This window comes from Amphiura filiformis, chromosome 5 (assembly GCF_039555335.1).
Source record: "Amphiura filiformis chromosome 5, Afil_fr2py, whole genome shotgun sequence".
Classification (NCBI taxonomy): domain Eukaryota; kingdom Metazoa; phylum Echinodermata; class Ophiuroidea; order Amphilepidida; family Amphiuridae; genus Amphiura; species Amphiura filiformis.
The window spans coordinates 62,330,431-62,355,736 of record NC_092632.1 but is presented as its reverse complement, the minus strand read 5'-3'; the positions used below and the strand labels follow the sequence as shown (position 1 = coordinate 62,355,736).

General features: G+C 35.3%; 1 protein-coding gene across 1 annotated transcript in view; it reads right to left on the bottom strand.

Annotated features, from left to right (window-relative positions):
* Positions 1-820: 820 nt before the first annotated feature.
* Positions 821-25,306, bottom strand: part of LOC140153502 (uncharacterized) — a 70,582-nt gene continuing 46,096 nt past the window's right edge. Inside the window, exons 6-7 of the mRNA XM_072176270.1 lie at positions 5,941-7,655; positions 821-962 (exon numbers count right to left, since the gene is read on the bottom strand). Of these exons, the coding sequence (XP_072032371.1) occupies positions 6,291-7,655 (1,365 nt within the window). The 3' untranslated portion in view covers positions 821-962; positions 5,941-6,290. The remainder of the gene's footprint in view (positions 963-5,940; positions 7,656-25,306) is intronic.

Here is a 25,306-nt window from a genome sequence, read left to right as displayed (position 1 = left end):
GAATTTGAAATAGGATTACCTGAATGAGTGACTAAATTTGACATTCACACTCCCTCTGTGGGATCGAGATTAAGGTCATGTTTTCCATAGGGGGTGTATGATTATCTACTGCAATAGCCCATCGTTGTCATTGGTGAACCAAAAAATAAGGTATATAGCTTTTTTTTTTAATTTTCTCTAAGATTGAATAAAAAAATACTGGCACAAATTTTACCTTAAAAATTTATAAATTATGATGAAAACTATTCTAAGATATTATTTATAAAACCAGACAAGTTAAGACAAGCCTGTCATGAGGCCTCTAGCCAGGGGTGTCACCCACCACCACCCCCCCCCCCCCCCAAACATGAACTACATGAAGTTACAGAGACTCAAAGTACATTATGATTCCAAAAACAAATCCTTAATGATATTACTGTTATCGATGATCTAAATTATCTCAGATAAGTCAACTTTGCTGCTTGTATTATTATTTAGTTTATGTATGCCACAACAAGGCTTGTCATTTCTTCCAATGCTGTACATACATGATCCTTGGATTTGGACATGGGTATTTGTTATTGGTTAAGTTCTGCAAGACTTCAAAAGACTTTGCTACTAAGGACAATGAGCTAACATGGTCCTGTCTAGCATTTATTGGCTGCTACAGCCGTACTCAGTAAAACTTGGTGGTATCTTTTCGGAGTCAATGATTGAATGGCTTATATATGAGGCAAGGATCGATGGCAAAAATTTGCTATACTTCGGTATCTGTGCTTCCGTCAAGCAGTTATCTAGCACTCATCTTGTTACCCAAGTGGCAGGAAAACTTATAGGGGGGGGGGCAGGATTGGTAGTTTGGTATGTAGACTTTCCCTCCTTCACAAGGCTACTTCAGTCAAGCAGTTATCCAACATTCGGTAGACTGCAGGACTCGGTGGTGCCGGCTCTTCATTCCAACAAACTTCTAAAATATTCACCAGCTGAAATAGATCAAAATATAAGAGAATACAAAATGGTTATTAATGATTAATTAGCCAACCTGTGACAAAAAAAACCCCACAATTTTAATTAGTTTTAATTGCAGTAATTTACAGAAGGCGTTATGATGATTTTTGTGGTTTTCCTTTTCAAGATCAATTTAAGAAATACCTAAGTAAGATTATACAAAGATATAACTTGGTATAACAATAAGCAGGTGGCAGAGGATTGGACCACAATTGCCTCATCCCAATGGCATAGTTCAATAACCTCAACGAAACAATCATAGTGCAAAATTTGACCTCAAGTTGCAGAGTATGAGTGCAAATGTATTGGGGTAAAGAACTGTGCCCTGATAGATACGAATGTTGTGGATCCTAGTGACTATTGCATTAAAATCCACACTACTCTTGTGGAACATTTTGGAAACATATTCCACAGAGGGAGTATGAATTTTAAATGGAATTAGCACATTAGGCAGCTCCACTTGAATTCCATGCAAATCTTTCACAGAGCTAATTCTAAATGAAATTCATACTCCCCCTGAACATATAATTTCCAAAATCTTCCACAAGGGTAGTGTGGATTTCATGGAATAGTCAATTGCACGGGGCATTGAAAATTTATTGGGGCTTGTGCGTGGAATGGGCTATAGCTAGCAGGGGTTATTTACCCCCTCCCCCAAATTAATACTGAGTACTAATACTGGGAATACTTGTTCCCAGTGGCAGCTGGGGATGGGGAACTCTTTCCCCCCTGTTTCCCCAAGTAAAAACCCAAAATTACAAAAATTTCCTAAATTTGTTGATTTTACCCCCCCAAAAAAATTCACTTTGCCCCCCCCAAAAAAATTCCTTGCGCTGCCACAGTGTGTTTTGGGTTTTCACCCTGTCCAGTTAAATACTTGACAGACATAACATTATACAGTCTGAACATTTAAAGGCAAATTAACCATAATTAATAATTACGACAAAATTTTATAATTGCCATATGGATTATGTCTGGAAAACAAATTAGCAACTTGAATTTAAATGTGTCAATAATATCCTGATTGGTTGATTTTTAACAGACAAGATTATGCAATATAGTACATTTTGAAAAACCATGAATACGACTTGTATACAAACATGTCCAACCATGATATCAACTCTTGTTTATTATAGACATGAACATTTACTGCAGACGACAAGTTAAAAAAAATTACTAACATTCTCCACACCGGTTTCGACTGCAGACGACAAGATTCAAATTTGTTTTGAATTCACAAATTTCAGAATTGTAAATTTTCATCACCATATTTGGAATCAGCATGAAAAATGCTTTAAAATGAGTACAAACAAGCCTAGCCTAGTATTGGTTCAGTGGTTCTTAAAATAGCTCTTGATATTTTGAGAAAATATCTCAAAACTTGGACTTTTTATGTTGAAGCCTCTGGCTAGTACCCAGCATTTTTATTACACTAGTATCAATAAAACCTATGTATAGAATACTTTGATGAGACATTCAGTTTTATTTAAAACCCTTCCCACAGCCCCCACCCCTTAACATGTGACCCAGTTTGTGTACAATTGATGACTACAGCGGGGACTACAGGCAATACATTAACCGAAGCAGGTGTTTTCTGTCAAGTGATGTCCGGAACATTTATCCCGTGACAACGTAAGAAAGTGTTAATTACAGTACGATTTATACGGCCTACTGATTACTATTGTATTAGGAGGAACTTTTATGCACAGCTTTTAGGCCCCTAACAGTCAATTTTGAGTTTCCCGTCACATAATTTCTGAAAACAAGTGAGGTAACTTTTTCATTATTCATTATTCATTATTTGTCTGCCTTTCATTATATGACCAAGACGCATGTAAAATGTGATTGTTATTTGCCGCTCACTCACTTGATGTTTAGCCCAAATGAGATTCAAAAGTATATTACAAAGAGTCTGCAAGGTTGACAGCAAAATGTATGTTTTGATTTCGATTTTTCCACAAAAAATAAAGGGATATTCATAATTTTTTTGCAAATATAACCAGTTTTCATTGGTATTTTTTGGAAAATCACAATAATGAATTCAAGTGAGGGTCTGAAAATGAAGTGAGGGCAGGTGACGGGAAACTCAAAATCGACTTTCCTTGGCCTTATGTCAGTCTTACATGTACGAGTATGATCTGAATTACTGTAAATCAACCATTAATATTTCACAACTTTTTGAAAATCATATTTTTTCAGCAAAACTAAATTAACACAGAATTCATCAGGCTATTCCATTTAAAATCCACACTACCCCTGTTGGAAGATTTTGGAAATATCTGCCACAGGTGGAGTATGAATTTCAAATAGAATTAACACATTTATTAGCAGCTCCATTTGAAACTTACTCTCCCTCAGTGTAAGATTCGGGTTGAATCTTTTTTTTTTCAGAGAGTGCATGAAATTCAAATAGAACTGCCTAATGTGTTCATTCCATTTGAAATCCATACTCCCCCTGTGGAAGATATTTCCAAAATCTTCCACAGGGGTAGTGTGGATTTTAAATGTAATAGCTTAATAACAAAGTTCTGTGAAACAGAGTCACATTTTGAAAATGTTTTGACACTGAAAATACCGTAAAATTCCGTCTACAAGCATATATATGCCTCTAAACGAGGTTTTTTTGACACAAGAGACAAGAGGCAGGCACTCTCAACGAAAACGTTATTTGGAGTTTGAACAACTATATTACTGATAAAGGCGGCTGTACAAACATGTATATTTGTAAGACCAATCTATTGCAATGTTTTTGAGAAGGGTATGGGCCTTTCATATCTTTCGTTAAAAAAAACCCTCGTTTAGAGGCATATATGCTTCTAGACGGAATTCTACGGTACCTGTTTTCAAATTCCTGAAAAGGCATCATGCCTATCAGGAAAGTGAAATGTTTTAAAGTAACCCCTCTGCTGCCCAGGTTAAAATGTCACTTTTAACATACAATATCCATTGTAAACAATGGTAAATGACAGTTTGTTTGAGCTTGTATATCAGGCTGATATAAAAGATGATTTCTAACTTCAGCCTAAAGACAACTATATCAGTTTACCTACATTGGGATATTCCATCTAAAATTCACAATCCCCCTGTGGAAGATTTTGGAAATATCTGCCACAGAGGGAGTATGAATTTCAAATGGAATGAACACATTAGGCAGCTCTGTTTGAATTTCATACACCCTCTGAGAAAGATTCAACCTAAATCTTCCCCTGAGGGAGAGTGAGTTTCAAATGGAGCTACTAATATGTTAATTCCATTTGAAATTCATATTCCCTCTGTGGAAGATATTTCCAAAATCTTCCACAGGGGTAGTGTGAATTTAAATGGAATAGCGCATTTCTTTCCATTCATTATGGGATGAATGCCACTTTAATATGACAAGACAGGGCAGGTCATTTTTACCATCATGGCAGGAAATTTTGTCATGCAGAAGACTCAAGTAATGTAGCATGTATTTGTATAGCTTTGTATATCTTTAGTGCTCTGCATGTTAGCCATAAGCTTCAACATAAAAGTTTTGAGATATTATTTTCTCAAAATATCAAGAGCTATCTTAAGAACCACTAAACCAATACTAGGCTTGTTTGTACTCATTTTAATACATTTTTCATGCTGATTCCAAATATGATCATGAAAATGTACAATTCTGAAATTTTTGAATTTTTAAGAAAATTTGAAACTTGTCGTCTGCAGTCGACACCTGCATGGAAAAGGTTAAAAGAGGTATAGTAACAATTTGTGTGAAAAATTTATAACAGATTTGTGGATATGGATGGCTGCATTGTTTTATGAATAGGCCTATATCATAAGTTCATAATTTTCCTTTAAATTTATTCTAGCAAATACTTTTACTTTCATTTCCATTTTATGATAATTTTTTTTTCTGGAACATGCACCTTTCCTGATTTTGCTACTATACACACTTCCTATATTGGTAAATCCATTCAAATAGAGAAACATGAGTTCATGCAATATTAATAAGCTTATGAAGCAAGTGCGTTAAGAATTATAATAATATATTTCCCGGTTTTGATCATTTGATTTAAACATACTTTTGTAATAACATATTTATGAGGTTAAATTATTAGCTATCCCAAAATAAACAACTGGTATAGAAAAGAAATGTTTAATTAACACTAATCATGCTAATTATAGGTTTTCCTGCTTTATTTTTGGCATGCAACAATCCTGCACTTGATAAGTCTTACTTGTTTATTTTTACACATAAATACATACATAGATGTGTAGGTTGCCAAACCCAAATGCCCCCAAATGCCAGGGACTTTCTTACATTTGAGCATAACCAAATTTAACTTAGATTTACCCTCCCTCCCTCCCTCCTTCTTTTCTTTTCCCTCCCTCCACTCCCCACTTCTCCATTATAGCATTACACCTGTCACATATTCACAGGCAAATGAACAACAACACATCTGATTAAAAAATGTTGGCAAATACAATAGTTTAGCCAAATTTGGGGAAAAGGGGCAGCTTCCTCCCATGAGAAGTTTTGTCCCAACCGCACCCCCTCTGAGGGATGCTGGTTGCCCTGATTTTTAGGCCTTTTTTGTGCTTTTTAGCCCATTTATTGGCATATCACAATGGCAAAGAATTTTGACGATGCCCTTATCAGCAGAATGTCACATAGATTGGTCAGTGCCAAGTCAAAATGATAAAATTCCACTGAAGATCTGATAGGTGATTATTTTTCTTGGATAAAGTTTTTTTTACTGATTGAAACTAGCAAATATTTAGAAAATCCAAGTCCATCAGTCAAATCCCCCAAGACAAAGTTCAACAATTATTATAATTTCCACATATGATAGATACCCACTTGTGTACTCTGGGTGTTGAACACCATCCCCATATATTAGATAAAGAATTTCATGACCAATTGAACAATATAAATTACTGAACTGTGCCAATGGAACTGAGGCTATAATCAAATATTTAACCTACCTGCTTTGGTAAGTATCCATCCATTTGGCGTAACGGCGCCGTCCACTTTGCCAATGCCCTTCCACATTCCACCTCTTGCTGCAAGATAGCTCCATCAGAACACAACTGAAGAGGAAACAAGGCTTGAAGTTCTTGACAATAACCAAGATGCTGTTCCTCCACACCAGAAGGACAACCACAGTCATCCCACCTCTGTCCAACCAACATTGGTGCATCTTCTCTCGATTGGAGGATCGGTTCCGAGATGAATTGAATGTTAGAAACAGGAAATTGCGCTTGACCGTTAAAGTTGTTACAATGTTTTGGATTCGTTGTGATGTTCATTTCCTCTTGTTGCTGGTGAGTGAATGCTAAAGGTGTTGAGGTTCGCTTTTCTGGAGCATGTACTGACGGATAGTTGCAAACTGTTTCTCTGGTGGGGGAGTTGCGCCTCGTTGCGGCATGATAAGTCCGGGTAAGAATGGCATTGCACTTCCAGGTCTTTGTAACGGAAGAGATACCGGAGTCACAGAACGCTGTCTGCTGTGATCATCCAATAGTTCTGCTGATTGGTAGCATGATTTCGACCTCAAGCTCAAGGTGGCGTTGACATTGGCTCGTGCAGTACACAAGTCCATTTCTTGTTTGTTCAAGTTATTTGGTAAAGTGGCTGTTCCTCCGACGGAAAAACTATGTGGTCTCGGAGACCGTTTACGGACGTAAAACTGAGATAGAGAACTGCTTGATCTTGGTAATGTACCAAGCTCATCTCTGCTTGATTCTTCACTAGTTGGATCTGTAGAATCATTCCATTCTGTTTCACAAATGTCTGAACTCTTTGTTGATGAGATTTGCATTCCATGTTCCATAACACAAGGTCTGTAGCCATTTGCCTCTCCAGCATGGCTTTCAACCCACATTTCTGTGGTAGCATCAAATTCAATATCGCTCACTCCGCTCAGATTACCACCTTTGGATTTGTGTCCGAATCGCGCACTCTTATCGGACCCACCGCTACTGCTGCTATGGACGCTCATTGCTTTGGAGCTAGGTTGCGACGATACACCACTATCATTGCTACACATACTGTCTTGCTTTTGGTGAATGATTCTGAACAAATCGGATTTGGTTTTAACTTGGTTTTCCTGCGGCACCCTGCCGTTTATCTGATCTCTCATCGATTTGCGTCTTGGAAAAGTGTTGCATTCGTAGCTCTCCTGATCTTCCTCTGGTAATGACTCGCATGCAACATTGATATGTTGCTGCTGTTCTCGCATCAATGCTTGCTCGCGTTTGGAACGAGGCTTCAATGTATTGCAACCAGCACGTCTCACAAATGGTACTGGTGATGGCTGATCTTCATCAATATACATGTGCATCTCGTTTTCATCAACCATCGATGAGTTGTTGATTCTCGCATGTCTATCCCTATGCTCGTACGCCCTCCTCTTTGCGACGATCTCCCTCTGTCGTAGCCACGTAAGCATCTCCATCATGATCAATGCAAATGACCTTACATCCCTGCTGTACATCAGGTCTTCCGAGACACCGGGGAGGACTCTATCGTGGAGAGTTGCCCTTGCTACTGAGGTAGAGAATTTGTCCACCCAACTGGTACTGATGTCTTCAATTTTGTTGCTGCTGTTGGGTTCTGGTGTGACTGGGCTGGTTGGGGTGTCTTTGGTCAAGTCGTATGACTCGGTAAAGTTCGATATGACAGCTTTCAATGTCATATTCTGTAAAAATACAAAAGAAAAGAAGCAAACAATGGGTTAGTGAAACATTACATAAAAACATAATATTTTCACGACATGAATATAGCCAAATAAAATTGTTTGTTTTTATCCTTTCACTCTCTCTGGAAGACATGATCGGTCGGACTGATTTAAAAAAAATCATAGCTAAAACAAGTTTACAAAGGCCAAATTAGCTTAAAGCCATAAATGTACGATCTTATAATATGAAATTGGTTGTTTTTTTCAAACCTGATTTTTTTGCATAGTTGTAATGTTTACACATGTCCCAACTTGCACCTAAATGGAATCGGCCAAATTTGTTGTCTTTGTAGGTCAGCAGAGCAAAGTTTGACATATTATCATAATTTAAAAATTATGATACTATGTCCTCCCATAGAACTGTGTGTTAAATGGCCAAAATAACCAGTGGGGTTTCTTTCACTTTACCTTGTTATTTCAACCTAAAATGGACATCAACCCTTCTCGTCAGTTATTACTAATATTATTTCAACATTTTGAATAAAGAATAACAAAATCAAAATTTGACGGAAATCGTACATTAAGGCTTTAATAAAATAGCATAAATGGATGTGATTTTAGGATAGATAAGATGTGGGATATTTCTCTACTGTATCACTTCATTCATGTTTTAAAACAGTTTAGCATTGTGATGTGAAGATATTTGTTGTTTAAAACACTATTCAGGATGTCAAAAATTCTGAAAGAAAAATAACAAAAGTTTTTCTGGAATTTCCAAAAATATTTTTACTGAGAGAAGTTGCAGGTGCAGCTCCCTTATATTGGCTAAACCTCAGGGTTAAAACATGTAACAGGAATGCCCAACATAATCTGCCTATGCTATACCTACCAGTGGCAGCACCAGGAATTTTTTTTTTGTGGGGGGGGGGCATTGGGGGAAAGGGTGAATGGGGCAACAAAATGTGTGCAAAATTGTCTCAAAAAGTGAATTTTTTTGTAATTTTGGGTTTTTACTAGGTGAGGGGCAAGAGTTCTGACTGGGGGAAGCCACCACGAATACCTACCCCATTTACCCTGTACAAAAAGTCAGATAAACCAGTAACATACAACCATTTGTTCTGAACTTTTGTGTATGTCTCACGTTCCCAATGATTCACAATCCTGTCTTCTTTTCAGCTGATTTAAGATCATTCAAGGTTGATGTATAAGAACATACTTTTGCAATCAAAAAGTAAGAAAAAAATTGCTTTTTTAAAAGCTCAGGTTTAGAATAAGATTTATAGCATTTTATCGTGCTCCAGTTGTACCCATCTGTTTTCGGATGGCACCTACGTGTTCAGGATGATTCAATTATCAATGTATCATTTCTTTGGCTTTGATTTTATATTGATTTTCCAAGGCTGATGAAATTACACATTTATTAGAGCATAAGAAGATGGAAATTACACTTTACTAAAAGGTTTTAAGACATACCAGCTTGAAGCATCTGATTTTTAAAAAAATTGAGAAAAACAATTTTTTTGATTTTCCAGAGTTCAAAAGTTTGCAACCGATTTTAAAGATAACAAAATAAACTTAAAATGAACAAATAAAATAAAAATAAGTTGTTTCAGCAACTCAAACAGTATAAATGATATCAAATTGTTCATCAAAATTTAGATGAAAATTCATTTCCTAAAAACATGATGCGACCTTTTCTTGCACTCTATCAGTTTAATATCAAAACTAACAACCTACGATGCCAATGACTTTTTTTTTTAATTTACACAACTAATTATTCCAATCAAATCTGATTTCTCATATACAACAATAAAAGATCCACACAGATGAAGGCACATCCTCCTAATTACTTAAATTAACGATCCTTTAAAATAAAAAAAGAACATCGACCATCATCCATCCCAATTTCTCCCCTAACGACACTTGACAGTTAGTGCGCATCCGCTAATTTGTTCCCAGGCTTATTGGGGATATCAGATTCTATGTTGAGCTAACAAACGCAACATCAGAGATTTGAAAACACAGTTCTATTACACCTGTGGCAAGTTCATTTTGACTGTCAGGAAAGTACACATTACCTTCAACCTTTATAATTACTAGTGTAGTAGTATTCATTAACTCTTTATAATATATGCAAATGTTGCCAGGTTCAGATAAGCTCAGATATATTTTGATTACAAATATGTCAAATATTTTAAATACTGGTGAATTTAATTACATTGATGCATCACTTAAATATGTCACATTTGAATTTGAATAAAGTGCAATGTGTTTTTTAACAAATTAACAAAAAATGCCCTTTAAATTTGAAATAGTATAGCTATGAAACTAAATATAGCTTTGAAATATAATAAATAATAATAAAAATAAACAAGCAAGATGTTTTTTCTTTACATATGAAAAGGCAGAATCTAATCTCCCCCCCCCCAAAAAAATCAGATTAGGGTTAGACAGTGGCAGTGCATGAATTTTTTCAGGGGGCAATGCAATGGGGGGGGGGCAGAAATCATGCAGTTTGACTAAAATTTGGCAATTTTCACCCAAAATAGGGTGGGTTTAGCCCCAAATAAGGGTGATTTTTGCCCAAAATAGTGGATTTTCTGTGATTTTTTTTCCTGGGGGAAAAATAAAAATATGGGGATGGGAGGGGGGAATGCCTTGTTTGTTCCATGTGGTGCTGCCACTGAAGCTAGGAATGTATTCTGGAATTGCACTAAAGAATATGTTTAACCTGCAAAGATATTAAAACATACATTTTTTCCTGACAATTCTAGTCCCTTGAACAATTTTGTTCTTGAACCAGTCAAAATTGAAGAACTATTGTAGTAACAGCAAGCAAAGGGTTTAATTAATAGAATTAAAATAGTCATAATGACAATTGGAATTGCCAGAGTAGGCAGGTGAGGCTACTGTCTCACGATCTTAGAACTTGACATGCAAGGAGGTCGTAAGTGCATTGTTATTACTATGCAATTACATCACTCACTAAGAGGGGATGTAATGAATTACTAAAAAGGAAACATAGGTGCTGGGTATTTAAAAGGGAAACCAGGGCAGAGATTGCAATTGAGAGGGTCGGTATTACCGGAGGGGTAAAGTATGTGATTAAAATGATAAGAGTTGGTTTTGTAGAACGTGCACAATATAAGAATGAGAACACATTATTGATTGAATTAAACCATATCTTCATTCTTCATTGTATAGCAGTTATAATGCGGGATTGATGAAGATACATGATATGAATTCAATTGTAAATTTTGGGCTATAGATGTCCTAGATAAGATAAGGTTATATATTCCATACACACATTATGAATATTATTTGGAGGGAACTTCAAGGAAGTGAGGACTTAAAGCTTACATAATTAATTGACAAAATAGCTAAGTGAGGCGTCCATTAAAGTGATGGGCAACATGCAGTTGCTTATATATTAATTAATTGAGTAACTAAATGAAGCATCCATTGAAGTGATGAGAGATTGCAGTTGTTTTGGTTATGCAACATATCTTAATTTCAAAAATAGGTGTATTATGTTTGTCCGACATGTCCCAAGTCCACTTTCTCCCAAATCAACCACTCCTCAATGAAAATGAATCATGGCTATTATCTGCAAATATCTAATTGTCGGACAATCAATTTCAATTTTTTAGAGCTTTTACTTTTCTTATACAAGTAGATGCATGTTTTGCCTGGATGGCAATTTTAATCAACTTTTGATAATTTTGAGAGGCAATCTTACCAACATATTCAGCCATCTCGATAAATTTGAATGCTTCCCATATTGTTACTTTATTGTATATGTATGCTAATGTTAGTAACAGTTTCCTTTCCTCATACACAGAGAACATTCTTCAGAAAAACATTGGACTAATGTTTATTTATGCTCCCACTTGCAGACTCTCTAGTCCTGCTTTTCATTGTGATGTCAAACCTCAAAGTGACATTTTCAACACTGTTTGACCTATTTTACATTTATACAACCACATAAGTACAGAAAATAACATTTACCTCCACACACTGAGTGCATTTATGACCTAAAATATTTATTCAAACTTGGAACTTTTTCATAATGTTTTGTGTGTATATTTATTTAAGAAATAAGAGCTTGCTTTGCATACTTTTCAAGACATACTTTTCAACTGCTTGACTTTTTTTTTTATAACACAGTAGAATATAGAATCTTGTGCATTTCACTAAAATTGCACTTATTGTAAGGAACAGTCATAAAATTCATTAATAAAATTGCACTTTATATGCAAATTTTTCAAATTACTATTTTTATCACCATCAGCACATCAAGTAAATTACTTTCACCATCCGTCACATGGGCGTATACCTAAATTACATCACTGCAATGCACTTAAAATGCAAAAATATCAGTATTTCTAGAGAAAGATGTGTTTCTATAGCAACTGCATCCTCTTATTGTACACAGGGGTTTCCCCACATAGCTCCACATCATCTCTATAAACAAATTATGACTCAGTGTGAAAATTGGGTGTATGGTCACTAATCTTCTGGAATATGACATCTTTGATCAACAAATCCACCCCAATGTCCCTATTATCAGTATTTTTTGTGGTTTCTATCGTTTATATGTCATCCAGATGCACAAATAAAGAGCACAATTGGCAGCAAGGGCATCCCCGTTCATCCATCCCATCATAACTACTAATATAGATGCGTTATGACTCACATTGGGTGTGTGCGGTAAGCCCTATGCTTTAATATGCATTGGTGTGGCTGTGATTGTGTATACTCACTCGGTTAATATGGTTAATATACCCGCACACCCGTTTTCTATTGTGTCATTTTTATTACTTTCATTATGAATAACCATATTCCCAGGGACTTTGTGTACATTCTTTGAGAAATAGATAATGATTACTGTATGATTTCAGCGTTATGGTTGAGTAGGGTTAGTAATTTTTTTTTTTTCATTTTTGGTGGTGAATTGTAACACATGGCATGAATGGAATCAATCTTGCAGAAATGTTTGTAATATTGGTTTTATCAATGAATCATGTTGATTGTTACCACATGAAATAGTTATGATTGACACGTTTTATGGCAATGCAAAACTGAGAAAAAAAAACTCAATAAAATATATATATTAGTGAATATTACACATAATCATTTTATTCCCTATCTATAATAGACCCCTGGGAATAGACCTCCTGTGTTGGTAAAATACATTTTACATACACACCAAATTATAGAATTGAACTGCAAACAAATTTGTTGCCAAAAATGCAATAAATAAGCTATATTAAAGAACTAAATGTTCAATAGTTATGTCAAAGAAAAAAACAGCTAAGGCCTAAACAAATTTTTGACTGGCATAACATAAAAAAAAGTAGGATAGGTCGGTCGGGATCTTTTTTTTAACACATGGTGCTGTTTGAGCTGTAAATTGCGTATAAAACTTGCCTTTTTTAATTTTAAATTTTCTTTTTAATTTTAAATTTTCTTTTTGCAAAAAAATTAGAAAAAAGTCTAGGTCGGGCCTATTTTTAGGGTCGGTTGGGTTATGCTAATCAAACAATTTTTTTATAGGCCTAAGCATTTTGATATGTAAATGCACAAAATATATAAATGAAACAAAAGTTGGGAGAAAATAATTTAAATAGCAACATAAGTATTTAAAAAAGAGAAAAATATCACTATGTCAGTACTATTCTGTACTTGCATTTATTAGCATTTTCATTTACGTCAAATTTTCACAAGAGAATAAATAAACTTTCATATCTCAGTTTCAAATTAGCTGCGTGACTGCGCCGGTAAATTGATCAAATATGAATAAAATATGAATATGGAAGTTCAAAATGGGAAATAGATTTGTACACTATAGAACAAAAATAATTAACTACAGGGTGTGTCCCAATCCCATTGTAAGTAAGGTTAATTACTGATAATACTAGGTGAAACTGAGTCTTGATTATGCTTAATGAGTTCACCACAATATTTGCATGGAATATTAATTAATCCGTATTAGTGAGTGATTACAGATTTAGAAATTCTATACAATAATGTCACAAGGCTGGTGCCAACATAAAAAAAAAATTTCTAGAGTTTCTGGTGCCAATCAGGGACAGACGGAAGGAACATTGGTAAAGAAGACAATTATCATCAATTGCTGGTATGAAGTCATAAGACATGAAATAATAAAATGATGATGAAAAGAAACTGAAAATGAGGATTAAGAAGATTAATTAACAAGAAAATGAGGATGAGGATGAGCTAGCAGGATGCTAATGCTGATGATGATGAAAATGAAGATGAGGAGTAAATAATTATAACTTCCTCTTTGCTTCTTCTGTGCTCTAGCCATAAAATAGTCCAAGTTTTGCAATATTTTCTCAAAATATCAAGAGCTATCTCAAAAACCTCTGAACAATACCGGACTTGTTTGTACTCATTTTAATGCATTTTTCATGCAGATTTCAAATATGATCATGAAAATTTACAATTCCGAAATTTTTTGAATTAAAAAAAATTGAAACTTGTCGTCTGCAGTCGACACATGCATGGAGAGAGTTCATTTCCCCCTTTAGTTGCTTCTTCTACACAATCAGCTCCCTATTGTTTTGCCATATGTGCTGCTATTTTTGGATATGGATTTTTAGCAAGTCTGAAGGAGTATTGTATGTTGTTATTTTGGTGGTTTCATGACCATCCACAAAATTTGCAAACATAAAATTGTCACAAAAATTACAGCTGTATACAGACCTGGAAAAAATGTTCATCTCCCAAAAATGTAGACAAATTTCCCTCCTTCCAACAGGGTTTTCCAACATTTCTTATGTATTTCTTTATCCAAAAAAAGCATAATATCCCTCCAGTTTAGGCCCCCCCCCAAAAAAAAGGTTTGTCTCAAAGCTCGCGTGCGCATTTGTAAAATTGTGAGATTTGGAAAAAAAGAAATGTGGAATTTTTTTTAGTTTTTTAGTTTTTCCAGAAAAATTCAGTGAAAATCAGATTTTTTCTCTCAAATACCATGAAAAAAGTCGGGAATAATAATTTTTTTTAAAAATCGCATTTCGCATTTGTTTTCAAACCACTCGTGAGCTTTGAGACAAACCATTATTTTTTTTTTGGCCATACCAAATTTCCCTGGAATGAGATTCCTGAGTTCCCTATTTTTTCCAGACCTGGCTATACAAGCTTTACTAAAGCAGTTCCTCTATTTTTTGAATGGCACCCTTTCCTCTCATCTTTTCTATCTGCTTGTTTTACCCTTTCCTCTTTATATTATGCAACCCTATTTTTCTCACTTTTCCCCTCACATTTTCTGTCTCCACGGGTCTCCATATTTTGCTATTTCTCAAGCCATCTCTTTTCCATCTCCATCCTTGACTGTACATGAACCTTGAGTAAATTGAAGACAAGACACACCCAGGAATAATGCATCATCCTAGCTGCTATGAACTCAACCAAAATAGCCTCATCACTTGTGGTATAGTTCAACAACAGCAGCTTAAAACATGACCTCAAATTGTGAGAGCATGAGTTTGTGTACCAACTTAGTCAAAGGTCATTCTATGTATGTACAAATATATTGGGATTTTGAACTGTGTACTGACAGATGAGGATGTTTGAGTATCAGAACATAATGCTCTAAATGGACACATATGAGAAAATGTGATCAACATAGATGTATGTAACCATTTCTCTTCCTAACGCAAAACATTCGCTCCCTACAGGTGTGTTATCTATGGAGTATATAGATATGTATACATGTTCTCAGAAATCAGTCGTGACAGTTTTAGTTAATGTATATTTTTGTCATTCATCATGATTGGGTTACATTTATGGCTGAAATAGTGAACTCAGTTCAACTCCACTTGGAAAGTTTATTATAAGGGACCGCTCATTATTAATGTGGGAGGGGGGGCCGGGAAAAAATGTAGGGGGGTTATGTGATTTTCACTTTGACAAACAGGGGGGTTATGTGATTTTATTTTTCCTGATAGGGGGGTCATGTGAAATTTAATAGTCTTTCACTATTATTTAATACCAAGTATCCTGGAAGGTCTTGCATATTGTAACAAGACCATACATAATTGTCTAATGACTTATTCGCACAAATTTGTTCTCTTTTTGCACCATATTTCACCATTTTAGCTTCAATAGGGAAAAAAAAGCGCGCTTCACGCGCATTTATACCATAAACATGGCCAAATTGTGCCGGATTCACTATTATACTTCAAGAAATTTTTTCTTTTGCCTATATGTACCCCATCCCCCCAATGTCAAAAACGAAATCTACGCCACTGTCACATGCTACACACACAAACCACTCCGACACTCCTCACCATATGACGACCCCACCTGCAAGCATACACCTATAAATTTTCTCACCAAAAGTAGATCTATTGGCATAGGTGTAGATCCCAGGGGATGGGGGGCAGTAAAATCCCCCCAATATTTTGCCAAGGCCGGGGGTGGTCCATACAATCACCCCCCCCCCCCCCCCAATGCTGAGGCCTGTAGGCCAATGTGGGTTTCTGACCAAATTAACCTTATATTTGGCCATTTTAGTCCAAAAATTGCCAATTTTTGTGCACTTTGCATGATTTTATTCCACTTTTGCACCATATTTCATCAGTTTAGCTTCTAAATGACAAAATTTTTCACGCGCTTTGCGCGCATTTCTACAATTATCTTATTTTGTCGCCAAAAGGAGCTGTATTCACTATGAATTCAAGAAATATTTTCAAACCCCATCCCCCAATGTCAAAATTCCAATCTCTGACTGAATCATTAATATTGAAGTTTGCTTGAAGGGGGAGGGGGGGTTATGTGATTTTGTTTGATTCAATAGGGGGGTTACGTGAAATTGATTCATCACAATAGGGGGGGTTAGGTATTTTTCACCCATAAAGCTCAACATTTTCCCGGCCCCCCCCTCCCGCGTTAATAATGAACGGTCCCTAAGTCAGTTTTCATGAAAGGATCACCAAGTACTTGGGCCAAAGCAGCTGTAGTAAGGAAGGGTGTGGACCGTGTGGGGGTGCAACAGACCCCCCCCCCATGTCAATCCAAATAAAAAGGACCACTTTTTAGTTTTTGCTGTAAAAAACATTGAAAATCAGCCCTTTTAAAATAAAATTCACAAGTGGTCCACTTTTTTCAGTAAAAATTTAAAATCAACCCTTATAGAAGGAAAATTCACATGAGGTCCACCTTATCGGACTATACTTGTTCACTATATAGATACATCCGTACTCCACAATAAAATATCCCGGTAAGATATATAGAAAGTGCAAATTTGACCAGGGTCATCAGAGTCCGTAATTATAAAGACCGATTATACGAGTATCTGTAACATTTGTGTAATGGACATGTGCCTTTTTTCCCAGCCATAGCTGCTATACTGGCTGGTCCAATTACTTAGTAAACACAATTTAGCGTTTTCCAATCACACGATCAGTTGACAGTGTACACCAGTTGTTCATTGGTTTAATGGTATGATTGTAAAAGCCTGCTGGGAGATGCGGGCTATTCTATTTAAAATCCATACACCCCCTATGGAAGACATAACCTTAATCTACCACACAGGGGGTCAAATGGAGTCACCCATTCAGGTAACCCATTTGAAATTCACACTCCCTGTGTGGGATATTTAAGATCATGTATTCCATAGGGGTGTATGAATTTCAACTGGAATAGCCCATTTCGGAGCAAACTACACTGAATGGATGGCTCCATTTGATATTCACACTCCCTATGTGGGAGATTAAGGTCATGTCTTCCATAGGGGGTGTATGAATTTCAACTGGAATAGCCCATTTTGGAGCAGACGATACTGAATAGGTGACTCCATTTGAAATCTACACCCCCTGTGTGGAAGATTAATAGCATGTCTTCCACAGGGGGTGTATGGATTTCAACTGGAATAGCACACTGGACAACTTATTCAATGGGGAGATCGGTGATTCAAGGGAAAACAATGGAAAGGAATAAAAAGGAAAAGATGACGAAAACTTCGCAAATATTTGCTTAAATTTTGTTTTAAGGTTGGTCTGAACCTGGAATTATGGAAACTTTGGGCCTCATAACTTCTAAATTGTTGGTCTAAAGTATATAAAAGTATACATATTTAGAATGGCAAAGACTTGATAAGTTCATCTAAGAGGTCAAATTTGGGCCAAAATGGCACTTTTGGCCCAAAATCCCCAAAATAATGGTTTTTGGCCCACTTCTTTTTTGTGCACCGTAACAAAAAAATTCTTGAGCCAAAATTTTTTAAACTAATTTTTAAAAACTAGATCAAAATATCTGGGACCCGTTTTTTGAAATTTGCGCCAAAAATGGTTAAAAAATGCTGATAAATAAAAAAAATCATAAAAAAGCCCGATTTTGGCACAAATTTCAAATATTTTTGGTGAAATTGGTCAAAATTCAAAAAATGAAAAAAACGGGTCCTAGATATTTTGATCTAGTTTTCAAAAATTAGTTTCAAAAACTTTTGGTCCAAGAATTTTTTTGTTACGGTGCACAAAAAAGAAGTGGGCCAAAAACCGTTATTTTTGGGATTTGGGGCCAAAAGTGCCATTTTGGCCCAAATTTGACCTCACAGATGAACTTATCAAGTCTTTGCCATTCTAAATATGTATACTTTTATATACTTTAGACCAACAATTTCGAAGTTATGAGGCCCGAAAGTTTCCATAATTCCAGGGTTCAGACCAACCTTAATAGGGAAGCAGCATTAAAATTATGATCCATGCTTGTTCATCCTACTACATAAGAGTGGCAGGAAGGATCTGAAACAAATTGGTTATTTTTGTCACAGAGAAGGCCGGACACAGCTCTTTTTGGAATTGTAAAATATCACTATAACAAAAATGTTACAACTCGATTGCCAAAATATTACAAAAGTCACTCTTTTTAACTGATTTTCATTTGTTCCTCGTACATTTGGAGAGTTACAGTTTCAATGACAAATGTAGATTTTGGATCTGAGAAAAGATAGTTTTTTTTCCTTTAAACAAAATATAGCCCTAAATTCTTGAAAATTAACCTACTATGATTTTTTTTTTCAGGAAGAAAGTGAATAGGATTACTGATCAAGTTGATGTTATTCCTAGCATGCTTAGGGAAGTTGATAGAATCATCAGCAGAGTGCCGATTATTTCTTGCTAACAGCTGCAAGTATCTGACCAAACTCAAATGTTCACTTTCCTCAATCCTTAAAATAAGTGTCTCAAATTACTCCGCCATAACGAAAACCTCTGAATGACATGGAAAGAGTGCTTGCACTTTTTGTGGCTACAACAGTCTCCAAAAGGCAAAGTTCATCTCTGTGTTTATAACTGTATATACCTTTAATCAGCCATGGGTATTTGGGGTATTAAATCTCATACACCATGATACCTAGCTAATGTACATTTTCATCAGTTCAAAACTCTTTTGAGCCATAGATGCCGAGTTAATTGTTGTTTACTGATGTTTCTAATCCTAGTACAATGTTTCTAATCATTATCTGAATTACTTCAACTAAAAAAAAATATTACATTTATTCAATTTACTGCATCTCTGTGAAGCAGGAGTCTGGACCGGATGAGAGAACTTGTACTTTTTTGAACCATACACCTCTTAATAACTTAATTGACCACAAGGCTCACACCTGAATCAGAAATGGAAGTTAAAAGTTCATAAGTGTGCAGCCTAGGGTGGTGTGTTTGACACATGGCATCAGCTTGCCCAATCAAGTTATCATTTCTGATGAAATTCATAAAGGCATCCAACCAGTCACTAAATTATAGAACAATTCACTCTCAAATATATTTTGACAGCCTAGATAGCTCTAGATATTTAGATGTATAGTGCAGGACGTCATTTTTTTGGAAGATGTAATTTGATTTTCCTCAGCTATCTAGTTCATTTGTCACATTATTGTTCGCTATATATATAGGTAACAGAGTGCATTCACAGCAGCCAATAGACAATCTTGTTAAAGAAGGAAAGTAAATTTCGAGCACTTATGTGAAGATTTTTAGCATAGAGAGTAACATTTACCCTGAGCCATAGCCAGAGGTATGCCAATCCGAATAAATCCACTTTTTTATGTAAAAATATTGAAATTTTGCCATTTTATGAAGGAAAAATCTACAAAAGGTCCACTTTTTAGGTAAAACTTTGCAATCTGCCCGGGCAAAGTGAATTTCAGGGGTAAAATGAATTTCGGGGCTGGGGAATTTCCCCCATCCCCCTGTGGCGCTGCCACTATGTAAAGCCACCAATTGCCCCTGGTAGCACTGATAGCACTGAATTAAAAAAAATTATGCGAAATTGCCTATTTACAGAATGAGAAGCACTGAATGTATTGTAGCATAAAGTTGTTCTGATGATTGTAATAAAAATTCCTTTTAAAAAAGGAATGGGCGGTCAATGGGAGCTTTCATGTGATGTGCTGAAATGTAACCTAACCATTTGGATACAATTTTCTTCTTTAAAACAATAATGTAACATTAGCATATTAAGCAAAGATTAGAAAAAAGTGCCCTTTGTTATAATGATAGTTGTATGACTAACTGACAGTTTAAACCAAATGACCTAATTAACAATGAAAGCTAATTAAAGAAAAAAAAATCAATACAAAATTTATACACCAGGTTGATATGTCAAATGCTTCAGGCTTCATCTTCGTACATGCAGGTGCTTCTCTCAATATCTGTTTTTTATTGTTTGTCTTTCTATATAATTAGTCATTGTGTTAACAGCACTAATTACCAGAATGACAGTTTTGTGACATCCGACTTCCTTAACAAATATAAGATGCAAACCATTTGATGGCATACATCTTAAAGTTTTTAAAAATGAGAGCATTGTCTCTTTGCAAACATACAAAATATGACAGAATTAATTAATTATAATCAACAACTGAAAAGGAAGCAATCGAGTGTGGAAAGAGTACAAGTACTGTACATTTCCTAAACCTTAATCCTTACACCTATTTCAATTTTAAAATATGTCATTCAAATTTGGTTTCTGGAAGTTCTTCCTCATAGTCCTATGAAACAGGACTTATTTTTCCCTGCCTCCCAGTTCCCCTTCTGTGAAGGACATGATGAGTGAGCCAAGACAAAATTATGTTCCATTTTAAGTTAGACTACTCCTTGACAGATGATGTTCTTTTTAAAGAAGAGCTTGAGGTGTGAAAAAGGCAATTGACATAAATTTTAATCCTTATTCAATGTTCAATTTTGAAATATGTCATTCACAGTGATGTATGATGATGTATTTTGAGGGAAAATAGGGAGGAGCAATTGACATCGTACATTTCCATAAATTTTAATCCTTGCTCAATGTTTAATTTTAAAATATGTCATTCAAAGTAATATTTTTTATCATAGTTGTTATAATTTTGTAACCTACAATGGGCCTCTTGATGAAGCGCTTAAGATGTTCGTTTCCGAGATTTGATTTCCTACTCCATGATCAATTTTAAAATATGTCATTCAAAATGATGGATGATGATGTATTTTGGAGTCAAAACTTGAAAATAGGAGGGCTTATAGATGCTGGTGAAAGGCAAGTTAAATTTAAAAGAAATGTTAAACAGATGATAAATTGATTGAATAATGCATGCATACATTTTTATTTTCATTGTTTATTTTCTTTTTTATTGTTTTATTTTGTGGTAGTTTAAAGTTTTAAGCAGGCTAAGACTCAAATATCCTCTGTAGAACCTACTTTCTATAGACCCACTTTAACTCTTACGACAAGTTTAATTTTTATTTAATTCAAAAATTTCAGAATTGTCAATTTTCATTACCATATTTGGCATCAGTATGAAAAATATATTAAAATGAGTACAAACAAGCCTAGTATTGGTTCAGTGATTTCTAAGATAGCTCTTGATAATTTGAGAAAATATCTTAAAACTTGGACTTTAAAAAGCCTATGAGTATGACCATATCATAGCAGAGAAGAATTTCAAAGTAAAGAAGCATGTTCAAAAGTCAACAGGGGGAAAAATGCCCACTTGGAAAAAAATATCAGTTATTAAAAATACTGTTCCGCTATAACACGAAAATTATGGAAATTATACAGAATGTCTCAAGGAGTCTTCTTCCCCATACAGTTAAGTGCACTACAAAGCAAACACGCTGTTGCATGTTTACGTGATGGATATTTCCTGTCCTATTTTCATGCAAGTAGAACATTAATGTATATCTTGGGCCTCTTTTTATGTAAACAACAATCAAGTAATGGAAGTTAATTCCTTTGGCATGAATTCCTTTCACAGCAGTCAATTCTAACACATTTATGTTTGACCAATATAAAATAAAGAGGCTAACAGAATCAGCTGTTATTTGAAAGTGGGCAAACTTTTTATCTAACTTCGAAATTCACAACAGCAGTGTGAGAAGTATCCACATATTTATTAGAAAATTTGAACTTTGTATTTTTCAGCTCGAAAAGTCTTGCGGTTCTTGAGACATTTCAAAATATCATATGCACCGTTGTTTTCGTGTAAGTTTATTACCGGAAAAACTCAAGCACCACATAGACGAAATGAGTGCAATATGTACATTCCTTTTCATTTCCTCTTTTTTATGAAAAAAAAAAATTGAATGCTCAGTGCCAGAAGTGGGTAAGTGCAAAAGCTGTGCCATGTATAGCTGCCATGTGTGGATGAGTACAATATACTGTGTGTAAACTGCCAAATGTTCACAGGGCAGCTACTGCACTTACCCACTTCTGGCACTGAGCAGTCGATATATGTAAAGTTAAATGTGAGAGTAGAATGTGATCTAAGTATTCAACTGGTCAAGCATGGTCAGCAATACAATGTACCATAAAATGTTGCTTTAACCCCCCTTTTACCCCTTCATGAATAAACAAGTATACCGTGTTGGCAAAACACTTTTACATTTACCAGAGTAAGATATATTGTTGTTTGGCCATCAAGGAATTATCGTACATTTGCTTTACAAACAAAGAAAAACAAGTTAAAAATAAAAGTTTCTCTACAAGTGAAATCAGCACTTGCAAATTCAGCAGGGAAGCTTAAGTGTTGCTGCTGGCAATTGCATCCAATTTGCACAAACTTGACACATTCATTATAAGAAGTCCACTGCTAAGTCAATTGGGGGTAATAACGGTGAAATTGGGATGTGATCTTCTTCGTGTGTATGTATGCGTGCAAATAATACGCACTTGCTTGCTTGTTGAGTCGTGATTTGATTTTCACAGATGGAATGCCGACCGCTGGGCATTATCAGTTTTAATATGCTGTAAGGAAATCGCTTTGTGATAAAAATAGGTATTGTAATTAGAAAATAAAGAACATATTAAGCTACATAAGATGACTTTTGATTTTTCTTTTTTTAAACAAAATAACACTGAACTGGTCATGTAGGCTTCTATCATCTATTCAGAATGACTTAATGCTTTGCATGCTAGCCATAGGCTTCAACATAAAAAGCCCAAATTTGAGATATTTTCTCAAAATATCAAGTGTTATCTCAAGAACCAGTGCACTGAACCAATACTAGGCTTGCTTGTACTCATTTTAATGCATTTTTCATGCTGATTCCCCAGCTGATTCCAAATATGGTCATGCAAATGTACCATTCTGAATTGTTTTAATTTTATAAGAAAATTTGAACATGTCGTCTCCTCGCAAAACCCGCATGGAGATGGTAAAAACGTCTATGCATATAAGCTGAGAAAAGTATATCCAAACACATACACTACATCTTGTAAACATACACAAAAGAACCACAATAATCTTGCCCTACCATAGACATACACATTGGAACTTGTTGAAAACTTTTTTTCTTCAAATATCTTATTTTTTGGCAAAAAATCCCTACACTCAGCAATTTTGTAAAGAGCACAGGTCAATTTGGACAAAATACAATATTGATTACTCAAATTTCCTATAATTGGTACAATTGTGTCAGATCAGGATATCAGGTCACAAAATATAAATCTTCCTTCCTACAAGAGATCTTCATAATATTATCTCTTCGCAGAAGGGTTTCTGGAAAAACTAAATTTAGTAATACCTTGACTTTTGCCAATCACATAATTGGTGCAATTATATCAGCACCACAAATTAGTCAAATATAATATGATACAACTTACCCATCTTCGTTTAACAAGCAACCCTCCTATCTCTTCTCAGAAGGGTTTCAGGACAACTAAAATTGGCCATAACTTGACTTTTATTATCCCTATATATTTGTATCAGACCAGTTCAGAGATAATAAGCAATTATTACATGTATCAATTTTATTTTTCTTACAATATCAAAGAAAATCTTCCCCAATCATCGTCTCCTCGATTTCCGTCAAACCCGATTCCAATCTTAGACCAGAAATTGATACGGATGACCACTGATTAGTCCGTAGTAGCTCCACATGCAACCCAGCATCCTCTTCTTCATCTCCCATCGATTGCCAAGAACCCCCGACCGCATCGATAATAAGTGTCACGAAACGACCACAATTGAATCTTTTCTTTCTCTAGTTTCAAACGTGATGAAAGAAAAGTGTTTCTACGATGGTCTAAATGGGCTATTCCAGTTGAAATCCACACTACCCCTGTGGAAGATTTTGGAAATATCTTTCACTGGGGGATTAAGTTTTTCAAATGTAATTGGTCAGAGTTAATCATTTATGGTTTTACCTATATCTTTCACAACTGGAGTGAGTATTTCAAATGGAAGTTACCTATCCCATTTGAAATTTATACTCCCTCTGTGGAAGACTTTAGCTAAATCTTCCACCGGGGTAGTGTGGATTTTAAATGGAATAGCCCAATGCGTGTATATAATTAGATGTGTAAATTAAATCTAGAAGCCCCTTTCTGATTTTGGAACAGGTGAGGAAATTGATCTTGATCTGATTGACTGGGAAAATTTAAGCTTATTTAATCTACGCAGCAAGATGATATGTTATGCTGTTTGTTCTTGATTTGACTCTGTGCAACTATGGGTTTTATATTTAGAGTTCTGTGATCTCAGAAAACAAACCACCCTCTTGTTAACCAGTGTGAATTTAACTAACCAGAACCTCCTTCTCATGACACAGTTCAGGAACTTGTATTCACTTTAAACTGTAATCTGTTGATATTCAGTTTTGGGGATGAGTTTTGACACCTGATACGTAAATTTCTTCAACAAGTTAATACAAATATGTGCCTTAAATGAACTGTGTCTTTTGGAGATGATGATAACTGGAATCATGTTCACAGAACAATTTTAACTTCTTGACAAATCGTGACTACGTCCACATTTCAGCACGAGTCAAATCAGCGATTTGATACCACCCATGTTCAAACGGTATCATCAGAATACATAATAAGAGATTATAATGTTAATTGATGGCGTTGAGTCCGCTTGACGTGCATTCTAACGACAGACTCCAAAACACAGGGAGGCCAATACTTATCCTTCCAATTTGACACTTGATGAAAAATGAAAGATGAAAGTATAGAGGAGATGAGAACAAAGGAAACTTAGAGATTATTTTTAGGAAAAGATACGTTAAATTGTTAATTTCCTACAACACACCGGTATTACACGCATGAAATAACTTACCTCAACATGAAATAACTTGTAAATCTAAATCTAAATATTCTTGTACACTCCGAGCAGAAGTCATCTTTATTTAAGGAACTGTTGAAAGTTATAATCTTTATATAAAACTGCT